This window comes from Sinocyclocheilus rhinocerous, unplaced genomic scaffold (assembly GCF_001515625.1).
Source record: "Sinocyclocheilus rhinocerous isolate Xijiao unplaced genomic scaffold, SAMN03320098_v1.1 scaffold3825, whole genome shotgun sequence".
Classification (NCBI taxonomy): domain Eukaryota; kingdom Metazoa; phylum Chordata; class Actinopteri; order Cypriniformes; family Cyprinidae; genus Sinocyclocheilus; species Sinocyclocheilus rhinocerous.
The window spans coordinates 50,662-63,532 of record NW_015641499.1 but is presented as its reverse complement, the minus strand read 5'-3'; the positions used below and the strand labels follow the sequence as shown (position 1 = coordinate 63,532).

Below are 12,871 nucleotides of genomic sequence, written 5' to 3'. Positions count from 1 at the left end.
TTAACCTGACTACTCTCTCATAATAATTAACTAACCCTTATTAATAGCTTACACACATAGATTTAACAGCGTTCTCATTATGCGTCAATGCGCCCGCCATTTTGAAAGATCTACCAGATGAAAGTTTGAAACAAAGTAGACCTACACTGAGTGCACCTTAACTAAAATGCTACTGTCAAAAATCTGAAAAATCAGCCCAAATCTCACTATTCCCACAATTTATCTAGATGTAGTTTATTGTGTTAATAGATGGTCTGAACTGTAAATTACAGAAAGATTAGGCAATAGTGCAAAGGGAAATGTGATTAAAATAACAGCATTGATTGAACATCACATTTTCATATTAGCCTAATAATGAAACTTGGGGTTCTGAGTATATAACCTATTCTCTGTCATGTGCAGCTGGTGATTTCTAAGTTTGTGTGTTTCCATTATGATCTGAGTTCAGGGGAACTGATTTACATAAAGCTAAAAAAATATGAGGCACATGGTGCAGGTGTATCCTGAGTGAGAGTCATGAACGTGCTGCATGAAAGAAAATGCAAACAAATGTCATGCCAAAGATTTTTAATTGCAGAACCAAAACCAAAAATTGAAGTACATAATCATTGTCAGATATGATGTAGCTACTGAAGTCACACAGTTCACATAACATGAACAGAAATAAAGACAAAACATCTGACATTTTCATTCAGAACATTTTTCAACACTGTGAAACTGAGATACTTTTCTTAGTGAATTTTGAACCCACTGACACTTCACATCTGCATCTGAAATCTGCATTATCCATCCAGTCAGACGACTCGATGGTCAGATAGCTGCTCATTTTGAAGGTTTTGTCTTGCTGTTTCTCAGTAGGACTGCTCCAAACTCCATCTGTAACGGAGCGACCATTGACTGACCAGGTGACGTGCACCAGAGCTACTGAAATATCCTCAGCCAGACACACGAGTGTAGCTTTACTCTCCTTCAGAGCCTCAGCGGACGGAGACAAGAGAGTCAGAACAGGAGGAGTGAAAGGGAAGTCTGGAGAAAACAGTCAACAGTGCATTTATGAACAGGCAATGTAATATAATATAATATATGTATCATATGTTGGTATGTAAAAGGATAATTTAAAGGATAAATGGAAATTGAATACTAAATTATATAGACTTTAATACTGAACATATCCTTATTTTGTCACTAACCAGAAAATGACAAGTAGGCCTATATTAACAAATAACGGAACATGATACCTACATATGAGGGTGAGTAAATAATAAGCCTTTAAAAACATCTACACAAACTTCAGAATGATTCCCATCAAGTACGATTTTGGAATGTTATTTTGAAGATTAATTTTAAATATAGGCCTGTACAGTGTATATATATTAACTTGAAAAAAAATCTCAAAAGTTGAGCAAAAATATTGTAATTTGTGTTTTAATTGTCCAATAATTAATTTAATCATACATTAAAACAAATGAAAATAAATAATGTGTCTGAACAATAATCAAGAGTAAAACTTACCGATCACATTGAGTTTTGTTCCTTGGCCGAACACGTACTCACTAACAGAGCTGTCCCATGTCTTACAGTAATACACTGCAGAATCATCCACATCCACATTACTGATGATCAGACTATAATCTGATTTAGATGAATGTGTTGATGTGAATTTAGGAGCAGAGAAACCAGATCCATATGTAGGTGAGCTCCAGCTATAACCAAGCATTAACACAAACTGAGGAACTCCTGCTGGAGTCTTTTTGTACCATCCAGCAACATGATCAGTTACTGTCAGTCCAGTTTAGCTGTTTCTCCTTTACTGACTGTGATTAATGGACTCTGAGTCAATACAGTCACTCCACTGACACCTGCAGAATAAACACAGCCCTTACATGATATTGAGTGTCAAATCACTTTAAATCATCAGATCTGATGAACACTTACAGGTCAGAAGAGTGAAGAAAGCGCAGAATATTGTGATCATCTTGTGATTTGGTGTTGATGTGTGAAGATGAGCAGTGCTATAGAATAATGCTGAGATCAGATCAGAGAGAGACTTTAAGACAGTAAAGACCTGCCCACCTCACACAACACACACTCAACACATCTGACACACTCACTCACTTCAACACAGAGGAAAAAATATTCATCTGAAAAATCTATTAATCTCTAAAAATATTAATAAAGATGAGTTTGTTTATTCATCTGAACAGATTTTGGAGAAATTTCGCATTGCATCACTTGCTCACCAATGGATCCTCTGCAGTGAATGGGTGCCGTCACATTCAGAGTACAAACAGCTGATAAAAACATCACAATAATCCATAAGTGATCCGCACAACATAAACCATAATAATGCTTCCTCCAGTGCAAAAGTCCATCCTCCATCCTCTGACATATACAACCCGAATTCCGGAAATGTTGGGACGTTTTTTAAATTTGAATAAAATGAAAACTAAAAGACTTTCAAATCACATGAGCCAATATTTTATTCACAATAGAACATAGAGAACATAACAAATGTTTAAACGGAAAAATTTTACACTTTTATCCACAAAATGAGCTCATTTCAAATTTGATGTCTCTATCATGCAAAAAGGAAGCCATATGTGAACATGGTCCAGAAGCACCGTTGTGTCCTGTGGGCCAAGGCTCATTTAAAATGGGCTGTTTCAAAGTGGAAAAGTGTTCTATCAGACGAGTCCAAATTTGACATTCTTGTTGGAAGTCACAGATGCCGCGTCCTCCGGGCTAAAGAGAAGGGAGACCTTCCAGCGTGTTATCAGCGTTCAGTTCAAAAGCTAGTATCTCTGATGGTATGGGGGTGCATAAGTGCATACGGTATGGGCAGCTTGCATGTTTTGGAAGGCACTATGAATGCTGAAAGGTATATAAAGGTTTTAGAGCAACATATGCTCCCCTCCAGACGACGTCTATTTCAGGGAAGGCCTTGTCTATTTCAGCAGGACAATGCAAAACCACATACTGCAGCTATTACAACAGCATGGCTTCGTAGTAGAAGAGTCCGGGTGTTGAATTGGCCTGCGTGCAATCCAGATCTTTCACCTATAGAGAACATTTGGTGCATCATTAAACGAAAAATACGTCAAAGACGACCACAAACTCTTCAGCAGCTGGAAACCTATATCGGGCAAGAATGGGACCAAATTCCAACACCAAAACTCCAGAAACTCATAACCTCGATGCCCAGACGTCTTCAAACTGTTTGGAAAAGAAGAGGAGATGCTACGCCATGGTAAACATGCCCCCGTCCCAACTATTTTGAGACCTGTAGCAGGCATCAAATTTGAAATGAGCTCATTTTGTGCATGAAATTGTAAAATTTCTCAGTTTAAACATTTGTTATGTTGTCTATGTTCTATTGTGAATAAAATATTGGCTCATGTGATTTGAAATTCTTTTATTTTTCATTTTATTCAAATAAAATAAAAAAAAACGTCCCAACATTTCCGGAATTCGGGTTGTATGTTTAGAACTGTTTTGGACTGTTTTTGCTTGTAAATGGCATATTTGTCACCTGATTCAGACAAGATGACTTTTTCACTGGAGAAAGCAATATTATGAATAGAGGACTCGTGTTTTAGCCAGAAGCAAAGGTTTGAAGTTAAATATCTTAATGGATTTGTTTCTTACAAACATGCAGATTTTTGCTTCACAAAACATGAAATAATGGACTAGAGGTGTGTAGGTTATTGTGATGTGTTTATCAGCTGTTTGGACTCTCATTCTGACGGCACCCATTCACTGCAGAGCATCCATTGATTAGCAAGTGATGAAATGCTAATTTCTCCAAATCTTTTTTGATGAAGAAACAAACTCATCTACATCTTGGATGGCCTGAGGGTCAATAATAGACATAGTCATATAATATATAGTATATATTCAGTAAGTTTTCATTTTGGGGTGAAAACAAAATCACCAATAAAACACAAAATGTACATCAAATATGCAATTCAGTCTTTTATATGATGGTCAGTGTTTAATTATGAAAGAACTGACAGAAAAGGCTAAGTTTTGTTTTCATCAAAAATAATAAATTGCTTAAATATTGAGTAAACCGATGGTGAAGTTTGCTTTACTTGATTTTATTTTATTTGTACATAATAACAACCATCACAAGAACAACACATATACAACAAATCAAAAAGATAAAATATGGAATTAATGGGCGTAGTAACATTAATTTTACCCTCTATTGCTCTTTGGTTTTGTCAGCCCTGTAAGTGGCTAATTATGATTTTTTTTTTTTTCCAGAATATGAGACCAGCAGTGATTGGCTGTCAGAGGCTCCTCCCACAAACCTCTCTTAAATAATCTCTGTCTCTCCTCTCTGTACAGCACTTCATAAAACACTGAGAGCAGATCTACTCACACAGAGAAACATGCTGATAAAACTCCGCCTTCTCATCACTGCTTGCACATGTATGATCCTCAGATCTTCAAAAGATTCTTTTAAAGCATGTGTTTCAGCTCATTTGAATAGTTTCTGTCTTTTTCAGGTGTCAGTGGTGCAGTTGTGGTGACCCAGAATCCTCCAGTCCTCACGCTGAGTAAAGGACAGATGGCCACACTGGACTGTAATCTGGCCACCATCACTAATAGTGCTGCTCGATGGTATAAACAGATTCATGGAGGAGTTCCACAGTTTGTCTTATATTTCCACCATTCAAACACTTCTCCTACTTATGGATCCGGCTACTCCTCTCCTAAATTCAACTCAAATCACAAAACTAAATCAGATTACAGTCTGATCATCAGTAATGTGGATGTGGCTGATTCTGCAGTGTATTACTGTAAGACATGGGACAGCTCTGCTAGTGAGTACGTATCACAGTGATTCACAGCATGACAAAAACCTCCTCACCGCTCACATTCACTTCTGCTTTACGCCTGCAGACTCTGTCACATTAGATACTGGATGTTATATGAATCTAATCAAACATTGACAGAAAGCTGATTCGAACAGCAGGTGTTTCCTGTGTGTCAGGAGGACTGAAGAAAATCTCCACAGATCACTGCCTCTGACAGAAGATAAACTTCAACACTTCAGTTTTTAGATCTATTCAAAGGACACATTAAAAAAAACTCTCAAATTAATAGCATTAATATATGATCATTTCAAAATAACATTTGTCCCGTGGAATTAGCAAATGACTTTGACTTTCATGTTTCTAGTGTTCAATAGAATGTTTTATCGATTGTTATTATATTAATATTTCATTGATTTCTATTTGTTAATAAATTAAACCATATTTAAAATTGTTCGGTATTCTAATTGCAAACATGGTTTGTTTTTAATAGTACTTCAAAATAGACGTAATAAACTGATGCTAAAATAATAAACTAACATATACTTTTGTGCATACATGAGGACACAAAGTAATCGGAAAAGTTTGATTAACATGCAGTTTATTTGAGTTTATAAAGCGCAATAATGTACATTCAAACATAAAATGCCATTCAGAAAAAGGTTCAGCCAATCACTTCATCCTAACGGTGAAATGGACACTAATATTACACTAATAGAGACACTAATAGAGTTATTTTACATATGGGGAAAAATCATGTTTTCATCATTCCTACAAAATGAATGTTAGTTTAATGACAAATTCTCTAAGTGACATAGAAAAATTAATTTAAAGGCTAATACTAATGTTAAATTTGCACTAAAAATACTCAAACAAATATTAAAACGGTTTCAAATGATGCAGCTAAAATATTCAAATAAATATTGTTCATTGAATTATTCAAACTTACACTTAAAAATAAAATTATTTAGAAGATGTAGCCTATTGGCATCTGTGTTTCCAGGAAGAATCTTTAACATCAATGAAATCTTTAGACAAAAAGTTCTTATAGTGGAAAAAGGTTCTTATTATTTATTTCATTATTTATGTATGTATGTCAGAATGCATGGTTCTTCTATGCCCCCACCCCCCACCTCCTTTTCCCCACCTTTTTTTGAACACCGTTAAACTCCAGAGCACCTGCAGGCCTGTATGACCATAAATAATGAGAACAGAGAAACCTCACAATTTGCATACAACTATAAATGTCACTATCGAAAAATATCTTTGATCTGATTCTGAAGGGCAGGATGTAGCTGCACATGTAAGGGACGCTCAGGTTCACATTTACTATAATACAGTATAAAGTATAATGTGCACATGTACAGTACTTAACCTGCTACATTTGTCAAAAAAACATCAGTAGCCTATACTGGTTACTGCGTGGAACACTTTACCACAATGCAATGCACTTACAGTAACTATAGGCTACAGTTCTGTCTTCCTAGTTTGCCTTAAATACTCCATTAGTCAAACTTTACGTTATCTTGAATAGATTTGTTTGAAGGTTATAGTCAAATAGCTGTTAGAGCATGTGTGTGTGACGAATGAACCAAGCAATATTTTTATTTCCAAGATGATAACAACACTAACTGAATTACACATGCAATATGATTTAGATGGTTTAGATGAAAACAGTGTGGCATAGCCTAATACAGTTTAAAACGCTTATCCTGTCAAAATGTTTACTTTTTTCATACACTATTTAAAATAGTGGAAGGCACAGTGCGTATCAACGGTATATTGCTACTGGTTACATACTGTTATTACAATAATAGACGGTATACAGAATTTACTTCGTGGTTTCTGCAAACTAATTACTTTTGGAACAGAGTCAGTCTTCTACAGATCACTAGAGGGCGCCAATCACTAATAAAATAATCATTCATGACGCATGGAGACTTTTATTGTGTAAACAGCGTCGTTGCCGTGGCGACACAGGAAATCTATCCATTTAATGCTTAGGAGTCAGTCGTTTTTAAAACAGAAATCTTTGCTCTCGTTTTGATTTCAGTAATTTCAAGTGAAGTGGTCGCTGTGATGTGTTTATTGCTCGGTGCAACTGGAGTAGGAAAAACGCTTTTACTGAAGCGACTACAGAATATCCTTCAGCAGCTGATTAAGTTACACTAACTTGCATGTTGTGCTTCTCGTAATGTAACGTTAGTTAATATCTGCAGTTCGGTACAGTTTGTGCTGCAGGTGTTATTAAACTGTTGATCTGCTGTCATGAGTATGTCTTCTTTATCTGGACTAACAGCTGTGTCAGATGGGCGCACAGGCGGATTTGGGTGAAGCGCCCGTCACGCTGCCCACGGTGAGCTGCTTCTGCCGCGGGGGTCCCGCTCAGTAATGCTGCCCTGTTAGCAAAACAAAGATTTTCTAAGATTACAGACGCTATATAAGATAAACAGCGTGTCTGAGTGCTAAAATAAAATAGATTGTGGCATCTTGCACTCATACATATTTTGGGAAATCAGTGGAACTGAGGATGCTGTCAATATGATTTTTTAGATTTTTAGTTTAGCCTAATAGTCGGTAAGCATGGTACCAGGTTTAGTACATTTAGGTTTTTTAGTACATTATGTCATCTCAAATGTAAAATCGTACACAAAAAGTATAAATATATTACAATATTTTATTAATGTGCATTTTTACTAATATAAGTTTGAGAGGTCAAAATATAACGTTAATTCAGAAAAAATGTATTTATGTGTGTAAAAAAAAGGATTAAAGTTGACTTAAAGATGTCATAAAGATTAATATTGTGTGTGTGTGTGTGTGTGTGTGTGTGTGTGTGTGTGTGCCTACTTAACCATATTTTGGGGACAAATCTGTACCCAAAAATGAGTTAAACCTGACAAAATCTCCAAAAACCTCCCTTTGGGGACGTCTTCATTTGTAAAACTGGCAAAAAGAAATAAAGTAAACAACTTCTGTGAGGGGTAGGGTTGGGGTGTGGGATGGGATTAGCTTATAAAATCTATAACTATCTGTATATAAAAACAAAAGAAGTCTATGTAATGTCCCCGGTGATATAGCTAAGTAAACGTGTGTGTGTGTGTTTTTTGTTTTGTTTTTTAAGGTCGGCACCAACCTCACAGACCTCATACTCCGGAAGAGGAAGATAACAGTTCGAGAGTTGGGGGGCTGTATGGGGCCCATTTGGCCAAGATACTACTTAGATTGCAGATCTGTTATAGTGAGTGTCAGAAATTCACACTATCCATCAGCTAGCAGTCCATTTTGCGGTTGCTTTACAAGAGAAGGTCCATCTGCTTTGACCCTGTAAAATTTAAAGAAAAAAGAATGAATAAAATTAAGAAATATTAAGTTAAATGTGACACAGAAAAATGATGTTGTGATGTTTTTATAAAACGTAAAAAAAAATAGTACAGAAATCAAAATATAAGAGAAATTAGATTTTTGGCAGAAGATAATGGCTTTGTTTGTTGGACCACTGGATGTGAAGACTGCATAAGTTTTGTCTGGACTTCTCTTCATTTCTTTAAAGAGACCTTGAGAGAGACTGTAGGTACATTTACAATGCGATCATGTTTCTCTTCATGTCTGATATCTTATCTGTTATGCATTTCAGTTTGTGGTGGACTGTGCCAACATTGTCCAGATCTCGTCGTCTTGTGTCCAGCTGCTGTCTGTTCTCTCTGCGGAGCCGCTGCAGTCTGCTGCTGTACTCGTACTCTTCAACAAGAGGTCAGCTGTCTTCACACTCACTCTTGTTTGTTGATTTAACTGAATAAAGACATCGCTCCTCACTCCACTTCTTTCCTCAGGGATCTTTCTTGCACCATGTCTCTTGTGGAGCTGAAGTCGTTGTTCAGGATGGATGACGTCATTAGAAGTGCGCCACAGTCGATCTCAACACTAGAGATCAGCGCTCGCTCCGGACAGGGCCTTCAGGAGGTGCTCAGCTGGCTGTTTTCAAACCGCTCTCATGATACAGGATAGACGAGTGCAGAGAACTGCGGGCTAATATTAAATCACAAGTCACAGCAAACAAACATCAGACAAATGTGATGTGAAGATATACTTGTGATGTTCAGTCCTCTCAGTGCTGTGTGAGCTCAGCTCGGTGCCACACCACGTTTGTGCAAACACACTAATTTGAGAAACAGCTGTGGAAAAATGTAGAACTGGTGGACTTTTGATGACTGTCATGTTGTTCCAAACCCGTATGACTTCCTGTGCTCGGTTTAAAAGTTTATTTGGAAGAATTGTTGGGCGGTTCATCTCCACACAATAAAAGCTCCACTCTAAGCTCTCAAATCTCATGTGTTCCACTGAAGAAAGTATTGTTTGGAGTATTGGAATATTGCGTTTCTTCAAGTTAAAGAATCTAAACTATTAAGCGGCCGTTCACACAGAACATGATTTTGCGTTGAAAAACGTGAGATGGGGGCAGTGGAATGGGAAAGAAAAAGCAAGATCTATAATAAAGCAATAAGCCCCAAGAAGCCGTGTTTTACAGTGAATTTATAACAGCTAAGGGCATTGTTAGGCACGACGTGGAGCGTCCCCTTAGCTGTTGTAAATTCACTGTAAATCACGGCTTCACAGGGCTTATTGCTTTTATAAAACTGTCGTTCCGTATACGTAGGTTTCATAAAATAAAACAAAGCAAATAAAATATAATGATATTAATAAAAAACATTCTTCCGCCAAACAGTGTAGTTCGTCAGAAACGGTTGTGGTTGCAAGCAACAAATTTGAACGCTGCTTTTTAAAACTGTGCCTTGTACAAGTTGCATAAGATGCCAGGCATGAGCGCAAAGGTCAAAGAAGTCCATCTAGAGTAAAGGAGCCCAAATTGTTTACTAAGAGTGACGAAAAATTGAATTTTTATTGATAGCTCAAAGTAGTTTCTTTTTTCTTTTTTTATCAGATTCAGTTATATTCTCTACATCTCAATGCAAAAATAAATGTTAAAAAGACTCTTATGATATGACATGATGGGTCAAATCAAAGGGCATCAGGGACTAACATTGGCCCGCAGACTCTAATTTGGGAACCTTCAGTCTAGAGCATGTTTGTAACAACAGAAAAAACGTCATGAAGGGGAGTGAAATTGGGGTGGGGGATATCTAGAGATGTGTTTTCTAAAAGTTCAACAGATTTTAATTTGAGTGCCATGTTATTAGAACGGTGTAAGACAAAGCAAAAGGGTGAGCGTAATGGTCAAACAAGTCTGTCATGTTTACAAAACAATACAACCCTGTGTAAATAGCCCTATGTGATTATGACATGTAGTATAGGCTATATGAGACATTTTGGTCACACAATTTCCATTCTTCAATTTGTGTTATTCCATAGTTTTCTAAAATGTGGAAAATAGAATAAATTATGAGTATGTGCGTCCAAATATTTGACTAGCATTGTTTTCGTATATTTAAGAAAAGGCAATCCAGAGGTAGAGAGCATGAACCATAAACAAACACAAACCAGACATGTCATTCATTTTCATCTTCATCCTTGTATTTGATGAGCAACATGTGCAACAGTCTCATATTCTTACATTCTGTTAGTATGTGGCATCAATTCAATCTGAACACCACGGTAAGTACATTCTCTTGCTGGATGTCTATTCATTCAACAGTCAGTGCCCAATATTACAAAATCATTATTTATACTTTACATTTTGCTGCTTAAATTATTGGCCACAAAATCTTAGTCGCTTTTATCTGTCACCATATCTGGTGTCAGTGACCCATCAGGATTTGATCGGCTGTTCACAGATACCAGTCATGTCAAGAAAATAAAAGGACAGCACTGAAAGTCATCAGATACTCCAGACCAAGAAAGGGACACTAAAGCAGAGCTAGAAATTGGTGCAGGAAATCAGAGAATATAATAAAACTGTATGAGAGGCTTTGGACTTGTGCTTGGTTATGTACTGGATTTTATGGTACGAGTAACAAGTGTGTTATCCTTTGCAAAAACTATTATAATACTTAAAGGTGACACTGATGCTGTGGGAGTTGGATTAAATATTCTTAACCTTTAAATTATGCCACTTATTTGTCATTTCTTATTAAGCCGACATCAATCTGTATCGCCATGTAATGCATAGTTGACATTCACACATGATTATAGTTCAGGAGCGTTCACACATACGGTGATTTATGACCGGAGGTCATCGAGTGGCTGTACTGGCGGTCACTGTGGATGTTCTTATTGCTGGATGTTATTGGTGGGCTGCACAACTGGCCAAATCTTTTGAAAATCTGATTACAAATGGGACATAGGGTCAGTAAAGTGTTTTAACTAACCCTTTATATGTGCAGAGACAATATAAAGAGCTGTTAATTTGCTTACATTAAAGGCCTTTGATATACTCGCATCAAAGGTATTTTTCGTTCTTCACTTAGGAGTAAAAAGACGTTTGAAATACCTGAGTTAGGGAACATGCTAAATGCCGCCCACCCTGCTGGGAGTGTGTTTAGATGAATATGTAAATATGTGTTGCACGCTTTCAACTCAATTTCTACTATCTCCAGTGTTCATGTTTTTTTTTAGTAATGGACGTCTTGATGGACTGAACAGAAGAGATGAACCAGAGAAGATATCCATGTCAAAGAAGGCGGAGCCACAGAGCCACACCCACTTATTACGTAATCGCCATGGACTAATGCTAGTTTAAATGTGTTTATTGGCTGGACTGAATTTTCCAGAAAGTTTGCTTTCCCAAGCTGTTTGGAACTCCCAACACTAACTGTAAACGAACTTTATTTTGTCCTGATTTTGTTTGAAATGACATCAGTTTGTCTTTTGATTCCGATTTGAAGTATATCAGGGCCTTAAAGGCCGTGACACGCCAAGCCAATGCCCAATGTCAGGTCGTCATTGAATGTCTGTTGGCTTAGTTTTTGCGATGTGTTCTACATCGTTGAATCAACATTTAACTAAATGGAGCTGAATAATGGAGGCACTGTTGTAAAGCTACTATACAGCTGATATTAAAAGAATAGTTCACCTAAAAATGAAAATTCTGTCATTAATTACTCACCCTCATGTCGTTCCAAACCCGGAAGACCTTCGTTCATCTTCTGAACACAAATTAATATATTTTTGATGAATAAAGTCATTATTTTTTTATTCTTTGTGCACAAAATGAATTCTCATAGCTTCATACGAGAGTTACTATTTTAACAATGTCCTTACTACCTTTCTGGATCTTAAACGTGTCAGTTGTGTTATTGTCTATGGGAGGGTCAGAGAGCTCTCGGATTTCATCAAAAATATCTTGGTTTGTGTTCACAGGATGAACGAAGGTCTTACGGGTTTGGACTGACATGAGGGTAATTAATAACAGAATTAAAATTTTTGGGTGAACTATCCCTTTAATTTTCTAATTAACAAATTTTAGTCCGTAAGACTGTTATATTTATGTTTATTACCATGAAGCTGCTTTGAAGCAGTATAGCGCTATATAAATAAATTTAACTTGACTAGTCATCAGAATTTCTGGCGTTGACGGATTTTGGCTATTTGCGTGTTATGAAATGCATGAGATAAAAACTAAAGTGATGAAGGCAAGCAAACGACAAAGTCAGGAGGGCACATACAGAAGGCTTTGTTTGCGGTTTGTATATTAACAGTCGTAGCTCTTCCAGTTTTTTTTTTTTTGAATGATAAATACAGACTACTGCCACCTGCTGGTGTGGAGATACTTCGTAATGCGTCCAGATCATAGACTGTATAAAAACATGGACGTAGTGTCCGTGACGTCACCCGTAGGTTTCCGAAGAGCATTTTTGAAGCCTAAAGTAGGCGAGCCGGCCGTCGTCATCTTGGCTGCGCGTCACTCCCGGATAATCGAAAATGGGCAAAGAGGCGGGAGCAGGTTGCTGAAACCACACCCACCTTGCTCGACGCCGGTGACAGCAGCGGCAATCCACCTGTCACTCAAGTGGCCACGCCCTTAATTATGCAGAACTTTAAGGCTTAATATAATTTAAACGGATGAGTTATAAAAAAATTCACCCCCCTCACAG

At 37.1% G+C, this 12,871-nt stretch overlaps 3 protein-coding genes and 1 gene segment (V, D, J or C); 2 read left to right on the top strand and 2 right to left on the bottom strand.

Moving 5' to 3' along the window:
• Window positions 1-703: 703 nt before the first annotated feature.
• LOC107755168 (Ig lambda chain C region) lies at window positions 704-1,909 on the bottom strand. The gene is made up of 2 exons (XM_074560233.1): window positions 1,513-1,909; window positions 704-1,026 (listed from the first exon to the last, which is right to left on the bottom strand). Exons 1-2 carry the CDS (start codon window positions 1,715-1,717, stop codon window positions 704-706), a joined length of 528 nt encoding a protein of 175 aa, XP_074416334.1. The 5' UTR covers window positions 1,718-1,909.
• A 2,455-nt stretch (window positions 1,910-4,364) lies between these two features.
• On the top strand, window positions 4,365-4,849 carry LOC107755167 (Ig lambda chain V-IV region Hil-like). The segment is given in 2 exon segments: window positions 4,365-4,434; window positions 4,512-4,849. Coding segments are annotated over 2 exon segments (378 nt in total).
• Window positions 4,572-12,871, bottom strand: part of LOC107755177 (epsin-3-like) — a 31,171-nt gene continuing 22,871 nt past the window's right edge. Inside the window, exon 12 of the transcript XR_001641665.1 lies at window positions 4,572-4,582. The gene's annotated coding sequence lies outside the window, so the exon portion shown is untranslated. The remainder of the gene's footprint in view (window positions 4,583-12,871) is intronic.
• LOC107755178 (ADP-ribosylation factor-like 16) lies at window positions 6,812-9,239 on the top strand. The gene is made up of 5 exons (XM_016571887.1): window positions 6,812-6,960; window positions 7,118-7,176; window positions 7,945-8,061; window positions 8,458-8,573; window positions 8,654-9,239. Exons 1-5 carry the CDS (start codon window positions 6,900-6,902, stop codon window positions 8,826-8,828), a joined length of 528 nt encoding a protein of 175 aa, XP_016427373.1. The 5' UTR covers window positions 6,812-6,899; the 3' UTR covers window positions 8,829-9,239.

What these genes read in the sequence shown, in the direction of transcription:
- LOC107755168 (XM_074560233.1), bottom strand. Translation starts at nt 1,717, where the DNA reads ATGCTTGGTTATAGCTGGAGCTCACCTACATATGGATCTGGTTTCTCT. An exon ending in AACAAAACTCAATGTGATCG is followed by an intron (nt 1,027 to 1,512) that starts GTAAGTTTTACT and finishes TGTTTTCTCCAG; the next exon opens with ACTTCCCTTTCACTCCTCCT.
- LOC107755178 (XM_016571887.1), top strand. Translation starts at nt 6,900, where the DNA reads ATGTGTTTATTGCTCGGTGCAACTGGAGTAGGAAAAACGCTTTTACTG. An exon ending in TTTACTGAAGCGACTACAGA is followed by an intron (nt 6,961 to 7,117) that starts ATATCCTTCAGC and finishes ATCTGGACTAAC; the next exon opens with AGCTGTGTCAGATGGGCGCA. An exon ending in CGCCCGTCACGCTGCCCACG is followed by an intron (nt 7,177 to 7,944) that starts GTGAGCTGCTTC and finishes TTGTTTTTTAAG; the next exon opens with GTCGGCACCAACCTCACAGA.